The sequence below is a fragment of the Cetorhinus maximus genome, chromosome 5, assembly GCF_964194155.1.
Source record: "Cetorhinus maximus chromosome 5, sCetMax3.hap1.1, whole genome shotgun sequence".
In the NCBI taxonomy this organism is placed as follows: domain Eukaryota; kingdom Metazoa; phylum Chordata; class Chondrichthyes; order Lamniformes; family Cetorhinidae; genus Cetorhinus; species Cetorhinus maximus.
The window spans coordinates 72,704,719-72,728,735 of NC_135883.1; the positions used below are offsets into that span (position 1 = coordinate 72,704,719).

At 40.8% G+C, this 24,017-nt stretch overlaps 1 protein-coding gene across 1 annotated transcript in view; it reads left to right on the plus strand.

Moving 5' to 3' along the window:
• The window catches only part of cdc5l (CDC5 cell division cycle 5-like (S. pombe)), a 55,763-nt gene that overhangs the window by 25,574 nt on the left and 6,172 nt on the right, over positions 1 to 24,017 (plus strand). Inside the window, exons 8-14 of the mRNA XM_078541995.1 lie at positions 2,174 to 2,362; positions 3,462 to 3,610; positions 4,869 to 5,031; positions 8,636 to 8,800; positions 9,021 to 9,101; positions 9,372 to 9,614; positions 14,679 to 14,876. Of these exons, the coding sequence (XP_078398121.1) occupies positions 2,174 to 2,362; positions 3,462 to 3,610; positions 4,869 to 5,031; positions 8,636 to 8,800; positions 9,021 to 9,101; positions 9,372 to 9,614; positions 14,679 to 14,876 (1,188 nt within the window). The remainder of the gene's footprint in view (positions 1 to 2,173; positions 2,363 to 3,461; positions 3,611 to 4,868; positions 5,032 to 8,635; positions 8,801 to 9,020; positions 9,102 to 9,371; positions 9,615 to 14,678; positions 14,877 to 24,017) is intronic.

The following is a 24,017-nucleotide window of genomic DNA, read 5'->3' on the forward strand; positions in this document are numbered from 1 at the left end:
TGTTATTACTCCCTATGTCCACATTTAAGAAACTGCCTAATATAAACTTATCACTAATTACAAGAGTGTTATTATAATATGAGAAGTTTTACATAGGCAGTTTCTGTTATACATGTGCAAATAGAAAGTTATAATTCTCCCATTCACTATCACTGCTTCACTTGGGTATTGCACTTGGTTTTGACTTCTCATATCCATGCGAGATTTCATGGGAGATCAATCAATGTGTTCCGTGCAGATTTTCCCCATATTCATATAATGACCGTTGGTGGTCTTGTCTGTTTGACACATGAAGAATATTTTATTTCCTCTAATTCCGTAGCTTTGACAAGTCGTGCTGAAGTGCCCTAACTGGTGAACTGTTCTTATAGCTGTCAGTAATTTGAATAAGCTAGATCACCATGAGCACGTGGCTGTTATGCTGTGATAGCTTGGTGCATCATAGCTGCTCATATCAAAACTATCACGATACAAAGCAGCCATGTGCTCATCATGATTCAGTTTATTCACAGGTCAGAATGAACCTAAAAATCCATTTGTTATCTTCACCCTCAAAGTTTGATATTTCTTAACTTGCAAATTGCATTAAAATATTATGCCTATTTTGAGGAGTAATGTATTTTGTTGGTCTGTTACTCTGCGGTTTTGCTTTCTGTTCATAAACACAGATTATTTAGAGGACATTGTAAAATAAGAATGGGATGAGATTGGGCGCCAAGGACATGTCTGACTTATTTTCCAAGTATTTTAAATGTTTGAAGATATGTGTAAAGACGTGAATTTGATATTAGCCGCGGCTATGTGCACAGAAAGTCTTCAAGCCTTTAATGATATCTCCTTTGAGGTGGCAACAATTTGTCCAATTGTAAAATTGATCAAACAGTTTTTAATTTAACTTTAGTTTCATCTGGAACGGAAAATTCGTTTTATTCCTAGTAATATGCACACAATAAAAGCCAACTCAAGAACATTGTTGTGCACAAGTGTACACCAAACTGGGTAACTGCTTTTGAGTAAGATTAACTGCGGCTGTTTCCTTTTTAATTGCATCTGTTTCTACACTTCACATTGGTCGTGGCATAAAATGTTGACCCCTGTACACCCTGGATGGCCTTAGTTCAGCAGGTCAAAAAACTATTTTTAGAACCTGGCTTGCATTCTTTAGTCTTCACCATCAGTGATTAGAGCGACAGTTGCCCTAACTAGAACTTTTGAAGCTATTGATCCCTTTTAGGGTACCATATTGAAGTTTTAAATTCCCATTTTCCCTAAGGTTGCATAATTTAACTAGTTTCCCTTCTTCAAAATTTATACATCTGATTGTAAATTGCACGCTTGTAGATGTAATTGGATAACTTTAGCATAACAAGCCTTGAAGGATATGTAGTGATAACTTTTACCTGCATCCTAAGTGTGACAACTTTTCCTTCCTGCCTTTCTTAAGTAACATCACTTGCTGAACAGGTTCTGTCGTTCTTAATCTATATTTAAAAAAACAAACTTCTCATCTGACAACCTGTTTTAGTCTGTAATGAGCAAGAAATAAATCAGCCCTAAGAACTCCTTATGACCCCCACTTTAACGGTTTTCATAGTTTTTGTTAGTAATCAGTTTGCAACAATTGTTACTTGACATGTTGTAAGACCCATCAACTTTTTTTATTCCTCTTTTGTTAATAGAATGTGCTGAGAGTTTAACAATCAGCAGCTGTTTCCTCTTCATCCACTCAATACAGGAAATCCTATGTTTATTAAATCTCATGGCAACTATACTGCAACCACTCAACAGAATTACTCATTTGAAGTGGTCCCTGCAGTTTTATTTGTAAAAGCTACATACTGCCTTTCCCTCTGCTTTGTGGTGTCATTGTTTCTTGTCACCGTATACAGTGTATTCACTCAATCTGCAGTGGCACTGCCTCTCTTTCAGTGTAATTATCATCCTTTGATGTAAGCAGAGAGCCATTGGATATGAATTATCTGGCACCATAATGCATTTGTGACTTTGCCACTTCACCACTCTTTGCTGTGTTCTATGGTTGGGTAAATATCATCCAACAGGTTTCAGATATGACTTGTAAGATTTATATTTTGAATAGAACCTGTAAGTCTCATTACACTAAAGGAATTGAAGCTTTGTTATCAAATAAAAAAAATGTGTTTCCTTTTAAAAGATCTCTGATGCTGAACTGGAAGAAGTAGTCAAAATTGGTCAGGCTAGTGAGATGGCCTGTCAGACAGTCGAAGAATCTGGAATGCCGAACTCTGCGTCCAATGCTCTCATTTCTGAATATAGCATTGCCAACACTGGTTTGAGTTTGCGAACCGCGCGCACTCCTGCAGCCCAAGATCGTATTCTCCAGGTAACCAAGCCTCCTTAAGCTGAACTGGTGCACATTTCATATCAGATCAGATCGTACATTGTCATTATATGGAGCTGTCTTGCAAATATTTCTCCCACTGTAGAATAATCACTGCAATGGTCTTGAATTCTTGAGGATAGAAAATGCTATCTGTAAATTTTTCTGTTCTTTGTGGGGAAGACCCTTATCTATGGTAGCGGGTGGAGTTCTTTTTTCCCTCATCTCAACTGTTAAAATTTGACAGTTTTGTGAATGTTACATTATGTTTTCTGAGCTGAAGCTAGACAATTACAGCCCCAAGTTTGGGTAATTTATTTTTTTGAATACAAGCAAGTAATTGTATAAGTGTAGCAATGGTCCTTTTAAGTTGTTTAGTTCTGGAGACTAGAAAACCTTCAAATGCATTAAAGATTTTTTTCCACCAAATTTAATTCTGTTTCCTTTAGCTGTTTACTCCTTGCTAAGCAATTCCAGCATCGCTGGCATCTTGCTTAAATAACCATTATTTTCATGAACCTTGACCGTAGGCTACTGGACTACACAATACCATAGCTGAGACAGATCCTATCTGTATCTAATGTTCACACAAGAGCACTTCCATCAGGAATCATTGGCAACAGTAGCTTAGATTTTCCTTCTTTAACCCAGCAGCAATGAGGTCAGTGGCAGCATCCCTAATTCTGTGCTGGTTGAAATTAGCTAATTTGGCCCATTTTGGGAATCAAACCTGGCATTGAGCTGGTACTTTTGGTCAGCTGCTCTCTGAGCTCAATGAGGCAAATTAAAATGTGAAATTGTGCTTTTTGATTGCTATTTAGTGTGGCTTATTAAAACACTATAAGGGAGCAAAGTACGGATCAGAACTCAACTTTGCTCATATTCTTTGTTGAACCATCATAGGGAGTTACCAAGCTCTCTGAACACTATGAATTTGAGGGGATTCAGCAGAGGTCTGCTCTGGTTCAGTGTAGGGTTGATGGAGTGCTAGAAATGGGCTTTTGGTAATAGGTGATGAGTGACCTCAGGAGAAAGGGTAAGGAAGGTAAACAGAAAAATTGAGTTCCATCAAAGTGGCTTTTTCTGTTTATTCTTTGTGTAGGAAGCTCAAAACTTGATGGCACTGACAAATGTTGATACGCCCCTGAAAGGTGGATTGAACACCCCTCTCCATGAAAGTGATTTCTCTGGAGTAACCCCACAGAGACAGGTTGTTCAGACACCAAATACTGTGCTTGCTACACCTTTCAGGTAAGTGTTTTTCTTAAAGCAGAAACTTAATTCTTTTTCAACCAGTTTTGGATTAAAAAGTTGAAATTTTTAAGTAAAATTTTATTTTTGCAGGGAGCAACTGAAATGATTTGATATGAGTTATTGCTTAATTTAACTTGTGTAATATTTCCTCTTTTTATTAAACTTCATCTTTCTTTTCATATTGCTTAGTGACAATAATAGCTTCTAGATTATGTATAAAATCCAGACTATAGACCATCTTGAGTTAACTCTTGAAAAGAGAAACAGCAATCCATCCTCTCACACCATTATTTATGTTGAGGTCTTGATAAGTGAGTACAGAAGTTAAAGCTGGATTTTAAGAAGTAAGGTCTGGGTGACATTGTTTCCAGTCAAGCCAACTGAGACAAATGTATCCTTTATCTCCTTGCCAGGATGGTGAGGGCAGAGAACACCTAGTAAGAATGAACTGGAAAGGTGCAGGAAAGTGATTCTAGCCATCAATATCCTAACTGAGCTTTTAAGTTGCATCTGCATTTTATTCATCACGGGCTGAATTTTACATCCCGCGGGTGGGCACACACCCGACCTAACTGGCCTAAAATCGTGCGATATTTCGCTTGGCGGGTGCGCGCAAAAGTCGGAAGCATGCTGACCGACAATTAAGAGGGCAATTAAGTCCATTAATGGCGCAGTTGTCTCCAATTTTTCATGGCCCGTCCAACCTTATAGTTGGCGGACGGGTGAATCGGCCAGGCGTCCTTTGCATTTTTCATCAAACCTCATCTAAGGGTAGGATGAAATTTCTGTATGAAATAAAATAGAAATAAATATGTGAACAGCATTTTTATCAGCTATATTTTCAGGTGATTGGTTATGATGCGTGGACATTTTTTGCAGCTTTTAAACCTTTATTTTAGCATTTTCTGGTCCGCAGCTCCCTGAGGCAGCTGTCTGCCTTCAGGGAGCTTTCTCACAGCACTCACCTGCACCCGCAGAAATGTCATTGCATGCCCTCTTCCCGCCCCCACCCCGGCAGCAGTGAGCTTTTCAGCGCGCATTTCAAACTGGCTGGCCGTTAATTGGCCAGTCAGCACGAAATTGCAGTCGGGTGCTCGTTTTCCAACTGCTCCTGAGCCTGCCAATCGTGCACAACTGCTAAAGCTAAAATTCAGGCCCACCTTTTAAGCATTTATATGACTATTTGGAAGAGATAAGTCTTTGCAGAGTGAATGACATTTAATAAGATAAAAATATTTTATTTTAAAATGTTTAGGACTCCAGCACATGATGGCGATGGTTTAACTCCGCGCAGTGGAATGACACCTAAACCTGGTGTTGCAGTGACCCCAGGAAGGACTCCTTTACGAGACAAATTGAATATCAACCCAGGAGAGGAAATGGTGGATTATAATGATCCTTCATACACCAAACAACTGGTAGGACGCTAGGACTATTTCTGGAGTTAATCCTTAGTCAGTTAAAAAAAGTATACTTTTATATTAGCGCACAATCTACACAACATTAAATGTACACAATGAAAACCTGACTTAAGTATTTGCCTTAACACTAAAATTCCTTCATATCCTCATGCATTATGCAATATAAATAGTAATATTCTATTTTTTTCCCTTCAATTTGTTTTTATTTGAATATGGGCTATAGTTTGAATTTATTTTAATTTGAGCCCAAATACCTTTACTTTAAAGGTTTTCAGTGCAGACTGAATGGTAATACTTTGCTATGCCTTGAAGCAGGAGAGATGTAGAATACTTAGGTAATTAATTACTTCCAATCAGTGAAACTTATGCCATCTGCATTGCTAAATAGTTTAGTTATTTATTGCTTGCCTTTTTAGTCCTGAGGTAACTAACTTATCCAGAACGAAAGAGAAAGCTTGACTTGATTTTATGTATGATGCATTTAGCCTATTGACTTAAAGTTACAGTATTATAAAAGGACATATGAGCAGTCAAATAAATCCTTGCTACTGAACTGTTTTCACCATTATTTAGCCTATTGATTTAGCAAGTTCTTTTTAAATATAGCCCAGTGTCATTGCTGTTGCTAGCGGTTTACTGCAACCAATTTGTAGAAACAGTGGGCAGAATTTTGCCCTTGATGGGCGGGCCCGACCGACTCGGCGGTGGGCGGGCAGCCGATTGCCACCGCCGAAATGGGCCCCGCCGCCATTTTAAGTGGGCGGGCCTTCCAGCGTGTCGCCCGATGGGAAGCCCTATGCGCTTCCTGTGCGGGCTGGGGTGGTGGGATTCCCCAACTGCCAGAGTCTGCTATTTCGTGCATGCGTGCAAAAGAGAGCACATCTCCCTGAGGCAAAATGCTGCCTCAGGGAGATCGCTGAAACCCTGTGAAGCTCTAAAAATAGAAAAATTAAAAAATCATTAACATGTCCCCCTCATGTGAAAATGTCACACAAGATGGGACATTTTATTGAAGAACACAAACACTTTATTAAAAGTTTTTAAACCCGATATCAAACCGCATCCCGCCACTGGATGAGGTTTGTAAAAAAATCACTTACCCGCCTGCCCGTTGGGCCCGTGCGAACTTTGGGTCAGCGCACGGGCCCCTCAAAATCCTGGTCGATTGGAGAGTTAAAGGCCTTAACAAGGCCTTTAATTAATGGCGGGCGCGTGTCCTGCTGCATAGCGCACCCGCTAATCGAAATATTGCAATGCCGCGCACTGACGTCGGGATGTTCGCGCGATGTCAGCACGCGACATTTTAAGTGCTGGCATGCGGACTACGCCACCCGCGTGCCAGCCAGAAGATTCTGCCCAGTATTATAGATGATTAGTGAGCTGTATGTTCTGTGTTGATAACTAAAATTACATTAACTTGAGGTGGCAGCCACTTTTCTGTTGCAACATTTGATGTTTCCAGAATTTTAGAACAGTACAAGTGAATGCTGAAAATCATAATGATAGGTACCTCAGTGATAGCATTAGAGGAAGTTTGGTCTGGTTGGGCTTGTGGAAGGGAGGGTAGCAGCAGAGGCAGCTGGTTGAATGGTCTCAATCTTAGTGACAAAGAAATCCATGAGCTCCTCGCACTTCTAGTTGGTGAGGATGGAGGAGACAAGACAGAGGGGTTTAGAAGGTAGTTTACCGTAGCTAAAAGAAACTGGGGTTATCTTTGCATTCCTGGATTAGTGAGCAGTTTTGCCAGGACCCGATAGTGCTTTATTTAGTTCAAACATATATGGCGGTGAATAGCTAAACCAGTTGCCTGCCACACGGCTTCAAGTGTGCGTCCCTTGGACTTGAGAGTGGAGGTGAAGGTCATACTGGATGAATGACAAAGGTGTGAGAGTAATGGTTTTAATGGGATCTAGGACATCAAAGGTATAGGCAGTGGTGTGGTTGAGCAAATCAGCTATAGAAATAAAAACAGAAAAAGCTGGAAAAACTCACCAGGTCTAACAGCATCTGTGGAAAGAAAGACAGAGTTAATGTTTCGAGTCCATATGACTCTTGAAGAAGAGTTTTTCCAGCTTTTTCTGTTTTAGTTTCAGGTTTCCAGCATCTGCAGTATTTTGCTTTTATATCAGCTACAGAAATGTTGTGATGAATGGAGTCCCAAAGTAGATTTTGAAAGTGCAGTTGGAGATACAGAAGGAAGTAGAATTGGGAGACAGAGGAGCAATGTGAGCGGAAAATGATACAAGGAAGTGACCATAGAGCTGGTCTTATCCATGATTGACACACTGAGTAGCAAGTCCATGCAAGATGGTGAGTTCAAGGGGGTGGCTGTGAATATGAATTAGGGAGTTTATATGGAAAGAGAGATTAAGGGAAGAATTTTCCCCCCATTGGGGAGGAAGTGCAGGAGCGGGCGCGGGCAGGTGCCGCCGATCAGCGCCCCCGATTGGAGGTGCGCCACATTTTATGTGGGCGGGCCAATTAAGGCCAACCCAGCGTGACGTCCGCCAGGAAGCGCTATGTGCCCCCTGTGCGGGCGGGGGGATTCCCTCAGCCGAGAGTGCACTCTTTCGCGCATGCGCCCGAAAGAGCGCACTCACCTCCCTGGGGCTAGGTGCTGCCTCAGGGAGATCGGCACCAAATTTAAAAGCGGTCAAGGTACACACACAAAATTTCCCTGACATGTCCCCTCATGTGATACTGTCACATGAGTTGGGACATGTCCATCATTTTTAATCAAACATTTATTAAATTTTTTAAAACCCTCATGAAACCTCATCCTACCCGTGGATGAGGTTTCATGCTTTTTCTGAAGCCCGCCAGGGCTCCCGGCCTGCCCACCAACCTTAAGGTTGGACGGGCAGGTCCGTTAATTATTTCAATTACTTTTTAAATGGCCTCAATAGGCTGTTGACAGGTCGGCGGGCGCACAACTGATTCGGCTGCGCCCCCGCCGACCTGAAAATTAAAATGATGCGGAGTGACATCGGGAGTTCCGCCCGATGTCATCCCGTGTCATTTTATTCGTCTGAGCGGGCCCACCTCCTGCTCGCCGACCTAAAGATCCTGGCCCAAGGGTAGGAGGGCATTGATCTTAAGAGAAAGCATGATAAATTGAGATGGAGGTTGAAATCACCAAGGATGAGAAGTTGCTTGGTTCAGAGACTGAGGGAGGAAAGCAGTGAAGATAGCTGAATGAGAAAATTTTTATGGCACTTTTATGGTCTCTTTGATAGAGGACAAAGTTTATAAATGAGGCTGGAAGGGTGGAATAAAGGTGAGATGCTCAAAGGAGGAAAAGGAGCCAAAGGAGTTTAAAAAAAAACAAACCAAGTGTGAATTGATGATAAAAGCCACTCTGCCACTGGGCCGTGATGGATGGTATAGGTAGATGGGGAGGCTTCATTTAGTTGGAAAGTATCATTGCCCCTCAGCCAGATTTCCATCAAGGCCATGACGTAGATCATTATTTTTACAAGCCTTCATGATATTAAAGATACAGCATTGAAATCCATATCCTATCAAGCCTACAGCTATTTGTGTTGTCACTCTGGACTTTGCTAATCTTGCCCCCAACACTTATGCTTAATTTTACTTGTAGGAAAGAGAGCACCGAGAGCAACTGCGAATGGGACTGCTGAACCTTCCTACTCCAAAGAATGACTTTGAAATTGTGCTCCCAGAGAATGCAGAGCGAGAGCTTGAGGAGCAGGAGACAGAAGATAATTTCATAGAAGATGCTGCTGATGTAGAATCTCGTAGACAAGTAAGCTTCTTCAAGAGCGTATAATTTACTAAATCAGATTTTAATAGTAATGATTTCATTTGATCACGTGGCCAGTGTTTGAATTCTAGAAATTGATCTGTTCTTTATTAATTACCTGCTGATGGCTCAGTGGCATAGTATAGTATATTTAGCATGCATTTGGCTTTTAAAGCCAAATTTGTATTTGTTACTTCCAGATTTTTCATTATTTCCTTTTCAGGCGATGAAAGATGCTGAGCGTGAGAGGGAGTTAAAAAAGAGACACCAATCAGTACAGCGAAATCTTCCAAGACCTACAGAGGCGAGTATAAAACTGCAATTTAATATTAAATGTAGACGGGAAATAAATGTGGAATTGAAAACTAGTAAATTATATCCTACAGAAAGTGGAAAGGAAGGCTTTCTATCAATGAAAGATTTGCACTATGAAAAGGTGGCAATAGTAACATAGTGAAAGATGTATAAATAACATTCAGAATTTTTAAGATGAGGCATCATGCAGATAACCATGGAAATGTTCTTTCAAAATATAAAATAGTTGTGTATAAGCCACATTCCTATTTAATTATAGGTAAATGAAACCATCTTACGACCTTTGAATGTTGAACCACCCCTGACTGAGATGCAGAAAGCTGAAGAGATGGTGAAAAAAGAAATGATTGTCATGCTACACTATGATACACTTCATCATCCATATGTGGACCAGTTTGGTAAAAGAGGGAAAGGAGCAGGATCAAGCTCCAGTAATGCTGAGCATATTGCTTTCCTGGAACACAATGGGTATGAAAAAATCAGTAAAGAAGACATGAAAAAGGTTTGTTAATGGTTGTGATGTTTAAATAGAACATTTAACTAATGATAGGTCTTGGATGATGGAACATTTCATTAAGTGAGTAAAATCTGAAGAGATATGGAACAAAAATTGATTTTTTTTTAATAAGTTTACATCTAGGAAGGAGAATAATCCCAGAGTTTGGGGCGCTTCATTCTGAGAGAATCATGGAGAGCTTGCATTTTTCCATTGGGGAAGAAAAGAATGATTAGATATATGATCCTGGACTTTAAAATGCTGGACGGTAGAGATGTAAGCAGGTGATTTCTGACTGTGAACAGAATAGTGGAGACAGGCTTAAAATTAATACTGCTTAGGTGGTACTTGAGATTAGAAGAGACCTTTATACTGAGTAGTGGATTTGCTGGGGGGAAAAAAATCTGAGGGTCATTCAGTAAACTTCTTTCGAAAGGAATTAGATGATTGGTTGTGGATGAGATTGCAGGTTTTCGGGTTTGAAGAGTGCTGGGTTCACAATAATTTGTGTTGCTGGTGTAGGGAAGGGCAGCAGCGGAGGTTTTGTGGGTGTTAGTGGAATGCACCAGGTCAGGGTTGAACAAAAGAGATATGGAAATGCATGAATAAACTCAATCATTGCATGATTACCTTTGAGGATTAGGAAGTAATTATGCAGAACATTCCCTCAGATGGTTAAATGGGTAGTTTAAAATCCATTATTGGGTAAATTGCACGTGGTGTGTGGAAGAATTAGATTTGATGAAACAAATGTTTTTTTTTCTTCAGTTTTACATTACCTATTGTGCAAGAAGCTGCAGAATCAGGTCGTTGTTTCCTCAATGACTCTTGGCTGTCTGAATATAAGCAACTTGTAACAATAGTAGAATGGAAAGAGGTTTAACTCTCATAACTAGCAAAAAAATGTGCTGATAAGTTGATCATTTTTGTGCCTGACTTTAAAATCTGCTTTAAGTACTCAAAGTTTTTTTTCTAAAAAATGTAAAAATATACTTTCCATATTCAAATCATTACTTCAAAGAAAATACTTTTATAACACTAGAGGTATTGAAAATCTTGTAGCAAAAAGAAAAGTTAATGGAAACGAATATCATGCACACCAAACGCCATAATGGAACATGAACCTTCTGAATGAAAGTTAGTCTATTCCTTGCACTGTTACTGGAATATCCCTTACAAATTGTATATTTTCTTTAATTCTCTTATGCAGCCCTTTTCCTGAACTTGCTGTCTAACCTGACATTGGAATGAAGCTTTAAAAATGTCTTGTACCTTAAAAAATACAGTCACTTTATTATTATTTACCTGCGTAGACACCACTATAGAATTTTGAAATTAGTAAAAAGATGCACGCTTTGTGTTTTTAAATTGAAAAAATGATATAAAACAATATGAAAGAAAAAACATAACATTTGAAAATAGGCTCCAAGGTTGCAATTGACAAGTGCTGGTATTACATTTTCTAAATTAAATGTAGAATTTTTGACTTCAAATGCAATTGTATTCCATAATTGAAAAGCACTAGACTGAAAAATGTGATTGATTTTTAGGTCTTGAATAAGGCTAATCTCTTCTTTTAAAAGCTCTGGAAACACAAAAGTAATAATTTTTCATTAATAGTTTAGCTATGATGTAAAGTTTTTCAGTTACCTCTTATCTGTTCAGCTGCCTAAATTAATAACATTTTAATCTAATTGTTGGTGTTTCTTGATCATGGAAATGCAACTGAGATCAGTATCTTTTTGGATCAGCAGTGCAGCTTGTTTGTTTTCAGATAGTATGGAGATCATGGGATTTTTTAGGGGTAATTTATATATCTATGCACAAAATTACAATAAATGGCTGACTAGTTATTACTAATTGCTTAAAAATGGACCTGCTTGGATGTTGCATTTGTAGCATAATTTATGCCACTGGTATAGCCTCAGCTGGGATATTGTGCTCAGTTTTGGGCACCAGACTTTAAAGAGGGCGTTAATGCCTTGGAGAGGAGATTTACTAGGATGCTACCAGGAATGAGGGACTTCTGTTAAGCCAAGAGTCTGGGGTAGTTCTCTTTAGAGCAGAGAATTTTAAGGGGAGATACGACAAAGCTTTTCAAAAACATGAAGAGTTTTGATAAGAGTAAATAAGGAGCAATTGTTTCCAGTGATCAGTATCCAGGGGATTTAAGGTAATTGGCAAAAGAAGCAGAGGCGAGATAAGAATTTATCTTAATGGTGAGTTGTTATGATTTGGAATGGAGTTCTTGAAAGTTTGGTAGAAAAGAATCCAATGGTATCTTTCAAAAGGGAATTAGATAAATACTTGAATGCAGTTTTGGTAGAGTAACTTGGGAGAAGCTGTTTCCGGTACCTTAAGGGCCAGTAAGCAGCAAGTGCAGATTTAAGTTATCAGCAAAAGAACCAGAGAGGAGATGAGGAATGTTTTTATACAGTGAGTTGTGATTTGGAATACCTTTTCTGAAAGTATATTGGAAGCAGATTTAGTTGTAACTTTCAAAAGGAAATTGGATGAATATGTGAAAGGATAAAGAAGCTGCAGGGCTATGAGTAAAGAACAGGGGGTTTGGGACTAATTGAATAGCTCATTCAAAGAGTTGACACAGTCATGATGGATGGATTGGCTTCCTTCTGTGCTCTATGATTCTATGTATTCTGTCGTTATGGCTTGAAGGGTCCATGAACCAAATTAGGTAAATGTTTGATCCATTGCTCCTGTGCATTGTGGACGTCCTAACTCTCATAAAAGCACCATGCACAGCTTAAGTAATGGCGACTTAATGAAAAGCTTGGATTAGTATCATTCTATGTGATACACTTTTAATTAGACAAATAAATGGTTAGTTACTGTCATTCAATTTACTGGGCAGTATCAAAAGGACATGGGGACAAAGCACGTAGAGAGTTTAAAGTGCACTTGTGTCTGGAATAAGTAACACTTCTTTCAGAGAGCTGTGGTTGCACTTTAACCTTAACACTTAGGTCCTCAAATTTTTGCATTATTTAAACTGTTAATGATGTGCCAGTCTAGCAAGTGCCAGAAATAATATTTAGAAAATCTTTGAGACCTTGTGATTGGAATGATTAAATAAACTAGAATTGCAAACATATTATTTTGTGGTTTTTTTTGTCACAATGTTGAAATTCTTCTATGAAGCTATTGCATGAAAAAGTCTATAAAGTGTCAGATAGAAGTATTTCATGCATTGTTTTCCCATTTGACTGAATTATATGAATATTGATCTAAATAACATTTTTTAGTGAAAGGAAAGTTGGAGGATAATGCACTGTGGATACATTGTGGGCTGTAATCAAAATGGCAACCACAGAAGGTACACTTCATATGCACAAAAGTTGCAGTGCATGCTTTTTGAATTAAACAAAAGTGTGGGGGATAATAGTTCCCAACTGCGTTCTTCATGGCAACACCTCAACCAGTCAGAGTTGATTTGCCAAACAATCAGTATCCTTTTGTCCTGCAGTATATTTTTTCTTCGTTCAAAATTTGGCATTTTTGCATTTGTCCTGATGAGTGCAGTGCAAAAAGCTTTGATACCATGTTTCTTTTTTCAGCAAAACTTTAAAATTACTGTGAAGTCAAAGCACACCCTAGGCAGCTGCCTGCATCAAAGATGGCGCAGACCTAGGAAAAACAAAGAGATTTCTGCTGGGTTAGAGAGCGAGGTGCTGAGTCCCAGGTGGAGCAAGATGTAGCCTGATACATTGTGCTTGTCAAAGGCTGGAAACCAGAGCACCATGTAGCGTGAACTTGGGAGAAGAAGCGGCAAGGGCTCCGGAGAAGAGGCGACAAGGGCTCGGGAGAAGGGGTGGGAGGGCTTGGGGCGAGGTGGGGGCGAGGGCTCGAGAGAGAGGAGCCGGGGTGGCAAGGGATCAAGAGAGGAGCCAAGGTGACAAGGGGTCAGGAGAGGAGCTGAGGTGACAAGGGGTCAGGAGAGGAGCCAGGGCGGCGAGGGCTCGGGAGAGGTGCCGGGGCGGCGAGGGCTCGGGAGAGGTGCCGGGGCGGCGAGGGCTCGGGAGAGGTGCCGGGGCGGCGAGGGCTCGGGAGAGGTGCCGGGGCGGCGAGGGCTCGGGAGAGGTGCTGGGGCGGCGAGGGCTCGGGAGAGGTGCCGGGGCGGCGAGGGCTCGGGAGAGGTGCCGGGGCGGCGAGGGCTCAGAGGACGGGGACAAACACGAGGAGGCAGAGGGAGTGGGGCAGTAGCATAAGGACAGCTCCCTCAGCTTCAGGCAGCGAGAGGTGGGATGACTGCCACATTATTACCTGTAGTTGGAGAGCGCGACTGTTAGAGTGGCTGTCAGTTGCTGGTGCGTGATGTTATCACCAGATCCTGGCGCAAACCAGTACTGGCTCCAGTAATTGGGTTGACAGGCACACACCAGAGACATCAGCAGTGGAAAACATGTAATGCTGCCTGGCCAATCGACATCAGCAGTTTCAGCGAATCAAAATTGTTCATCCACAATACTGCTACTCTCAATAAAAAGTGCCTTCCTTATTGTTTATGGCACTGGTTTCAAATCCAATTGGTAGGAAAGCGCAACTTCAGATCACTGCAGATGTTGCATGGTACGGTTACAATACACCAGTTGTGCCACAGGATGTCAGTAATGTGTTTGTAGTAGTGTGCGACAGAACTTGGCAAGACTAGTGCAGTGAATCATAGACCCATATAGTCAAAACCAGATACTTATAAAATAGGCCCACTTTTTTGACAAAATAATTAAGGTTCTTTTCAAATCCACTTGCCATTTTCACCTGGTCCACCTCTGAAAGTAGTGATGAAAGCAACATTGCTGGATTTTGATTCAAAATTACTAATTTAATATTTTGATGAATAAAATGGCAAGACACACTAGAAAAACACAATTCAGGATCCTCAGTATAGAGCTTCAGGCTTGGAGGTATTTGAAGTAAAATCTACAGTGCATTGTTCTAATTTCTAAAATAGCTGGTAATATTTCTTTTTCAAAAAATAGTAGCTATAATGTCCAATAATGCCTTTATAATTGTAAGAGTTTACAACATATTTACCGTATACCTTTTTTTCAGGCAGGTGATTTGTTGACGCTGGAGATGGAGGTTGTAAAACATGGAATGGGGCATGGAGACCTTCCTCTTGATGCATATAACCAGGTGTGGGAGGAATGTTACAGTCAGGTGCTGTATCTGCCTGGACAGAACAGATACACTCGAGCCAACCTGGCTAGCAAGAAAGACCGAATAGAATCACTGGAAAAGAAGCTGGAGGTTAGTTTTCACTAGAAAGCTATTTGCTGCCCAATAAAATGGAAGAACTATTTTTCTCATGGTCCAAAGGGACATATATTAACCTTGTCTAAAACCAGTTTCTTAGAGAATATGAGATCAATACCATTAAACCTTTCAAACTGAGCACAATTAACTGATGGTTATCTCACTTGCTTACCAGCAGTTGACAAAATTGCTAAATGCACTCTGTTCATAATGACTGCCTGAATTTGTATCCATTAGTCTGACCACATAGTCCTGCTTGAAAGCAAGTTAAAAAAACAGTAATGAGTTGCCTTGTGGCGTAAATAATAGTATTCATCCTCGTGGTTCACCATCTTTGTATGTACAGGTTGCCCAAGACACATGTAAGTGATGTCCCATTACATCCTTTCTTATCTATGAATGGCTCTGCAAAGCCTGAGGTGGCCACATGGTTGAGTTGCTACAACCAATTCTGGGTGAATTTTCCACACACACACTGAAGGATTTGCAAAGACTATAAGCAGCCCGCATGTCGATAGCAACTGTGTCCGTGTGCTCGTTTGTCATCGCAAACTTGTTCACTAATGTGCCACTCAAGGAAGCCACAGACATTTGCACCATGTCAGTACATTATGGGAAGGGGGAGACTGTGGCAAGTGGTAATTTCACTGGAATAGTATTCCAGAGGCCCAGGCTAATGCTCTGGGGACACAGGTTCAAATCCCACCAAAGCAGCTGGTGGAATTTAAATTCAATTAATAAACCTGGAACTGAAAGCTAGTCTCAGTAATGGTGACCCTGAAACCACATCATCAATTGTTGTAAAAACTCATCTGGTTCACTAATATCCTTTTAAGGAAGGAAATCTGCCATCCTTACCTGGTCTGGCCTGCATGTGACTCCAGACCCACAGGAATGTGGTTGACTCTTAGCTGCCCTCTGAAATGGTCTAGCAAGCCACTCAGTTCAAGGGCAATTAGGGATGAGTAACAAATGCTGGCCTTGCCAGCTTTGCCCACATCCCTTGAAAGAACAAAGAAAAAAAATTAGATGTGCTGCCATTTTCTGAATCTCTATTCATTGAGCTTATGAACTTAACTACTCTCGCGGTTGAGTTCAGCTTTAATGACACCATGTATGCCCAAATAGATGGTGTTGCCATGGGATCTGCTGTAAGCCCAGCTATCGCAAACATTTTTGTCAGTTTCCATGAGAAACACATTTTCAAAGGAATGACCCTAACTCCTACACCTTGCATATTCCCGATACTTAGATAATAAGTTTGCTGCATTTGAATCTGCAGCCGCAGAATTTAAGAATATAAGAATTTCCATACACATCTTAACGCGCTCCAAATTGTGCTCAAATTCATCTTTGAAACAGAACAGTCTAACAAACTTCCTTTCCTTGGTGTGATCAGACCATTGCTTGCTGCGTATCGTACATGCTCACGAATGGGCCTTAAGCCGCAACTTTTGAACCTGAAAAGTGCCCAGTCTATCTCAAATTGCTTGAAAGGGTAAGATACCTCAAAAATTTGAGCAACAGGTAAAGCTAGCCATTTCATGCTGCTACTGTTTTACTGTTTTCCACTAACGGGATGCTATTGTCAGTCCAAAAAGAACTTCTGCCTACCACACAAATGAGTAATGTGATATATGAATTTTAGTGCCAATATGATGCCAGGTGCGTAGGCCATGAATTCCGATGACTGGCAGATCATTTCAAATAGCATGTCCCTTCGGCTGTTTGCAATAGACCGTTCTCAACCAGCCCATGCTTTCAAAATTCAGAACATATGTCTAAAGTTAGATGTGTCTCTGTGATTGGACATCATTTGCCGAACAATCCTGGGTGTGCTAAGAGTTACACTAATATCCAATTTAAGATTATCAGTTGACCTGTCCTCTGCAGCAAAAAGGAACATGTTCAGGCATTGCACCATTGTTGAATTAAACAGGCATGGGGGACAATAGTTCCCTGGTACATTCTCTAGGCAACACCTCAACCTGTCAGAGTCAACTTTGCAACGAGTCAGCACCCTTTCTCATGCAATATAAATTGTTGCTGCCTTTGAAATTTGACATTCTTACATTTGCCCTGATGAGTGAAAGATGAAAAGCTTCGACAGCATGTCTCTTTTTTCAGTTATACTCAAACTGTCCTACCAAGTGACATTTTAAAGTTGCATGGTGTAATTGCATAAGTATCCATCAGAGGGAGTTAGTCACAAAATTAATATTATTTGCAGGGTTAACTCCTGATTGGTGGTCAGTGAGGTGGATCATGAGCTGCTGGTAAAGAAACCAAGCTAGAAATAATATCAATGGAATAGGTACTATTCAGTTATATTTCAAACTCATTTGACGCAAACTCGCAGAGCCTCATAAAGCCATGGTCATTTTGAAAATTGTGGACATCTTATGCTTTTTATTTTCATAAGATTTCCAAACTGTGAAATGAACGTTGGTTGCAAGAGTGGAGTTGTTGCCATTATTCTCATCTATCTGCAAGAGTTCTTTATTTCCCAAGAATTAATTCTATGTTAATTATAATTATAGTTAATTATAAATAGTAGCAGTGTGAAATGGCTAGCTTCACCAGCTGCTCAAATGTTTGAGATATCTTACCCTTTCAAGCAATTTGAGGTAAATTGGACTGATATATGTTAAATATATCAGACCAGATTTTGCGATCGTGGTAAACAAACAGTGCAGGCTGTTCATTGTACTTAGACTTAGCCAGACTTTCTGTGGGATGTTGCACTGTAAACTGCAGTGGTTAGGAAGGCATTTTTTAAAAATATTTTCATAAAAAGGGTGAAAGGGGAACATTAGGGGGAACTTCTTCACTCAGAGAGTGGTGAGAGTGTGGAACGAGCTACCATCTGACGTGGTAAATGTGGGCTCACTCTTAAGTTTTAAGAATAAATTAGAAAGATACATGGATGGAAGAGGTCTGGAGGGTTATGGACTTGGTGCAGGTCAATGGGACTAACGGAATAATATTTCGGCACAGACTAGAAGGGCCGAATGGCCTATTTTCTGTGCTGTAGTGTTCTATGGTTCTATTTACGGGATGTGGGCTTCACTGGTTAGGCAAGCGTTTATTTCCCATCCCTAATTGCCCTTGAGAAGGTGGAGGTGAGCTGCCTTCTTGAACTGCTGCTTTCCATGTGGTGTAGGTACACCCACAGTGCTACAGAGAAGGGAGTTCCAGGATTTTGATCCCATGAGAGTGAAGGAATGGCGATATAGTTCCAAGTCAGGATGGCGAGTGACTTGGAGGGGAACTTCCAGGTGATGGTGTTCCCATGCATCTGCTGTCCTGCCCTTCTGGATGGTACAGGTTGTGGATTTGGAAGGTGCTGTCGAAAGAGCCTTGGTGAGTTGCTGTAATGCATCTGGTAGATGGTACACACTGCTGCCACTGTCGTCGTTGGTGGAGGGAGTGAATGTTTGTGGAAGGGGTGCCAATCAAGTATGTTGCTTTGTCCTGGATGGTGTCAAGCTTCTTGGAGCTGCACTCATCCAGGCAAGTGGAGAATATTCCATCACACTACTGACTTGTGTCTTGTAGATGGTGGACAGACTTTGGGGAGCCAGGAGGCAAGTTACTCGCCACAGGATTCCTAGCCTCTGACCTGCTCTTATAGCCATAGTATTTCCATGGCTAGTCCAGTTCAGTTTCTGGTCAATGGTAACCCCCCCAGGATGTTGATAGTGGGGGATTCAGTGATGGTAATGCCATTGAATGTCAAGGGGCGACGGTTAGTTTTTCACTTTTTGAAGCACAACACAGCACCCTCCACAGGGAGCTGTAACATGTGAACAGGGCAAGCAACTGTGCATCTCCTTAATTAGTCAGATGAAGAACCGATGAGGAGCCACACCAAATCTAAACCAGGCAGTGTAAGTTGAATAGTTAATTCAATGCTAAATCATGTACAGAAAACAAAATGTGAGAGGGTAAGAGGGGGTAAGGGAGAAATAAGAGATGGAAGGAAAAAGTCTTTAAAAATAAAATGTTATTACATGCATAAGTACACCAGTAATAATTATAATACAAAGGAATGAGACTTCACACTTATGGAAGTTAATTTTCAGTGCCTGAGAGGTTGTTTGGCAGCAACTAAGACTTAATATGCCATTAAAAACTTACACTGGAATGGACAAGCTGTAACCTTTTTGGGGCATTTAGTAGGTTTTTATCAGGTAGGTACAGCAACTTCACACTGTTACGTATGTTTCAATGCCAATGCTTTTGGTGAAATACTGTTGAAGTGAAGCCTCTGGAGGAGCAGGGCAACTCAGTCAGCAACTTCCTGATTTCTGTGTTTAACTGTGCATGTGCAGTTACCAGAAGTTGCTGTCTGATTTGTACTCTGATAGTGAGTGTTGGAAGCCTCAAATTACTTCTACTGTAAAGTTGTAGTAAAATATGTATTTGTAAAATCAAAAACTGTCTAACATGGATCTTTGCAGTATTAATATTTATATAATTTCTGATAGAATGGGTTTTCAAATTGCCTTCATATCGGTAATGTAAAGACTTCAATTTAGAATGCAGTATCTAACAATATGTTCTTCTGGATAAGTAACTTTGTACTTCTATTAGTTGCTGCTTTGTTTTCTAATGGAAGAGATTGTGGGCAGATGTGAAATTGTCCATTTTGGCAGGAAGAATGGGGTGAGAGATTGCAGAGCTCTGAGATTCAGGGGGATCTAGGTGTCCTAATGCATGAATCACAAAAGGCAGTATACAGATACAGCAAGTAATTAGGAAAGCTAATAGAATGTTAGCAGTTATTGTGAGGAGAATTGATTACAAAAGTAGGGAGATTACGCTTCAGTTGTACAGGGCACTGGCGAGACCGCATCTGGAGTATTGTACAGTACTGGTCTCCTTATTTAAGGAAAGATGTAAATGTGTTAGAAGCAATTCAGAGAATGTTTACTAGACTAACACCAGGAATGGGTGGGTTGTCTTATGAGGAAAGGTTGGACAGGTTAGACTTGTATACACTGGAATTTAGAAGAGTAAGAGGCGACTTGATTGAAACATTTAAGATCCTGAGGGGTTTTGATAGGGTGGGTGTGGAGAGGATCTAGAACTAGGGGCCACTGTTTAAAAATAAGGGGTCGCTCATTTAAGACACAAGGAGAATTTTTTTCTCTGAGGGTTGAAAGTTTGGAACTCTCTTCCTCAAAAGGCGGTGAAAGCAGAGACTTTGAATATTTTAAAGGTAGAGCTAGATAGATTCTTGATTAACAAGGGGGTGAAAGGTTACCGGGGATAGGCAGGAATGTAGGGTTGCGGTTATAATCAGATGAGGTATGATCTTATTGAATGGTGGAGCAGGCTCGAAGGACCAAGTGGTCTACTCCTCCTAATTCATGTGTTTGCAAGTTTGCTAAAACCTGGCTTAGGTGTGTGTCTAACATTCTCTTTTGGGAATACCTTACTATTGGGTAAGGGAACTTTTCTCAGCTGAACTACTCATTTTCTTGCCCTGGCAGCAAATGCTTAGCCAGTGGCTGAAATAGCATTTCTGCATCAGACTGATAATGTAATAGATAAATTTAATCAAACATTATGAACACTATTTAAAAATAAAGTGCTGGAAAGATGTAGGTCAGTCACTGTCTGGAAACAAAGGTTAAAACTTTGGACCTATACCCTTTATTAAACTTTTAAAATAATTAATACAGAATTGCATGGTTCTTTTTTAAACTGCATTATAAATCTATTTCTGAAAGATCAGAGATTAAGATTTTTGTTTCAAAACAAAGCCTATTTTGAAGATTGAGTAAGTCTTATGAGGAAAGGTTGGACAGACCAGACTTTTATCCGCTGGAGTTTAGAAGAGTAAAAGGCAACTTGATTCAAACATATAAGATTCTGAGGGGTCTTGACAAGGTGGATGTGGAAAGGATGTTTCCTCTTGTGAGAGAATCTAGGACTAGGGGTCACTGTTTAAAAATAAGGGGTCGCCCATTTAAAACTGAGATGAGGCTAAATTTTTTCACTCAGAGGGTCGTGAGTCTTTGGAACTCTCTTCCTGAAAAGGTGGTGGAAGCAGAGTCTTTGAATATCTTTAAGGCAGAAGGGGACAGATTCTTGGTAAGGAGGGGGTGGTAGGTTATCAGGGATAGGCAGAATGCAGATTTCAGGTTGCTATCAGATCAGCCATGATCTTATTAAATGACGGAGCAGTCTCGAGGGGCTGAATGGCCTACTCCTCCTTGCTCGTATGTATACATCTCTTAGAGTTAAATGATTTACAAGTCTTACTGAAGATATAAACTGCTTATTAATCCCCTGAGAACCTATGGGCATTGGTGTAGAAAAAGATTTTGGACATAGTGTACACTGAAGGAAATGGAAGATCTAAGCTTGCATTTTTTTTGGTTGGGATAGTCCTCTAAAGGGTGAAATACAGCTTTAGTATTTCCGAATGCTCAAATTCTAATAAGAACCTGCTGATCATGTCGCTTTATAACAAAATGTGGATGGAATGCAAGTGATCAACACTGTTTGAAACTCAAAATTAACAGGCAATTAGATTGTCAACATGTTTCGTTATATCTTATGCTGTGTGTTGTACTACAGTATAATCTGTTGAAAAGTAGGCATTATCTTATCAGTGCATTGGTCAACATTTTCTCTTGATCAAAAACAGAAAGAGCTGGAAAAACTCAGTTGATCTGGCAGCATCTGTGATAAGAGAAACAGAGTTAACATTTCAAGTCCAATATGACTCTTCATCTGAACTCTTCACTGGGTTCCGATGAAGAGCCATATTGGACTCGAAATGTTAATTCTGTTCCTCTCTTCATCGATGATGACAGACTTGAGTTTTTCCAGCACTTTCGGTTTTTACTTCAGATCTCCAGCATCCCCAGTATTTTGCCGTTACTTGCACTTGATTCTTGACATACCATTATTTTAAGGATTGTGATATTGCTTATACTTTAGTGCATTCCCATTGTGCAAAGAGTACATGTAGCTATGCATATTATGTGAAGCACAGGTTCCATAACGTGCACAAATTTCACACTTGATATTTCTCAGTGTATTTGTTAAGAGAATAGAGAACCATGCAGTTATTCATAGGGCAGGATTTTCCTGTTGGCGAGCGGGCCCCGCCTCCTGCTCGCCGACACTTAAAATGACGCGCGGTGACATCGGGCGGAACTCCTGACATCACCGTGCCCCATTTAAATTTTCCAGTAGGCGGGGGCACAGCAAAATCAGCTGCGCGCCTGCCGACCTGTCAATGGCCAATTGAGGCCATTGACAGAGTAATTAAACTAATTAGTGGACCTGCCCGTCCAACCTTAACGTTGGCGGGCAGTTCAGGAGCCCCAGCGAGAATTAGAAAAAGGATGGGCAGGATTCCTCCCCCCCCTCCCCCCCTGGTGGGGGGTGGTGGGGGGGGTTGAAGGGTGGGCGCGCACAGGCGTGCTTCCAATCAGCGCCCCCAAGCGGGGGCACAGCACCATTTTATGTGGGCGGGCCAATTAAGGCCCACCCAGCATGATGTCCGCACAGAAGCGCTATGCGCTCCCTGTGCGGGTGGTGGGGGGTATTCCCAAAATCGAGAGTGCGCTCTTTTGCGCATACGCACGAAAGAGCGTGCTCATCTCCCTGAGGCTAAGTGCTGCCTCACGGAGATCGGCTCAAAATGTAAAAAAGCTACAAATAGAAAAATAAAATTCCCCTAACATGTCCCCTCATGTGACACTGTCACATGAGTTGGGACATGTCCATAATTTTTACAAAAACTTTATTAAAATTTTTAAAAACCTACATGAAACCTCATCTTACCCATGGCGACAGAGCGCACTCTCGACTTTGGAAACACCCCCGTCCGCAGTGAGTGCATAGCGCTTCTGTGTGGACGTCACGCTGGGTGGGCTTTAATTGGCTCGCCCATGTAAAATGGCACTGCGCCCCCAATTGGGGGCGCTGATCTGAAGAGCGTCTGTGTGCGCCCGCCCTTCAACTTCTCCCCCGACAGGGGGAAAATCCTGCCCATAAAGTTTAAAGCTGCTTTTATATTAGGTTTGGTGGGGTGATCGAACTGCCTTCTCCCAATATGCAAATCCAATGTAAAGTTGCTAGATTCATTAAGACAGGATCTAGACCCATGCATCACACCAGCACCCCTAATACCCAACTGAAAGCAGTTTTATAACATCTGGAGATAACTTTACTAATTGTTGTGCTTTCTAGTACATGCTCTAGATGGTTAGTGTCCACTGTAACAACATAAAACATGGACCTTTTCAGGAGAAACCCACTATTATGATGTCTGACTGTCCACAGAAAAAAGACATGAACAAACCATCTGGTCTAAGAAGTCCACAACATTCAGAAATGGTGCACTGTAATGTTTTTAGAAAAACTCTAAGCCCTATAATAACCAACTTTTGAAACCACAATTTTCTACAAAAACCCTCAGTTGACTAAATTTAAAATAGAAGCAATATGAAAGGGGAAGCCACTCCTAGTCTAGTGATGTTGGCAATATTTAATACTGGCTCTTTTCCTTTAATTGCATTAGAACATGCCAGCATTTCTAGACTCAGAAATGGTTCCATATGAAATGCAGGCATAGTGTAAATTACTGAGTTTTAGAGATAGCAGAGACCTGACCATAAACACGACCTAATTGTCATCTTGGTTTAGAGACAAAACTCTCCCCTGAAGATCATGAGTTCAGGATCCATTTCCAAACTCAGTCAGATAATCTTTTCAATAATGCCATGGTATTTTTTACCTCCACTTAAGAGGGCAGATACAAGTTTTGTTTATTGTCTGATCAAAGAGACCTGACCCAAACAATGCAGTATTGATGGATACTGCACAATTGAAGGAGATGTGTTTAGATATTAAAGAGTGCATGGCATTACTTGAAGAACAGAAGAATTCTCCTAGTGTCCTGGTCAACATTTAGCCTTCAACCAAAGTTAACAAAAACTGATCATCTGGTTGTATTTCTGTTTGTTGGATCTTGTTTTGTACAACTTGGCTGCTGTATTTGCCTACATTTCAAACATGGCTCATTGGCTGTGCAGCTCTTTGCAATGTCTTGAGATCATGCCGGGCACAATATAAACGCATGTTTGGTTCTTTCTAAATATGTTAAAA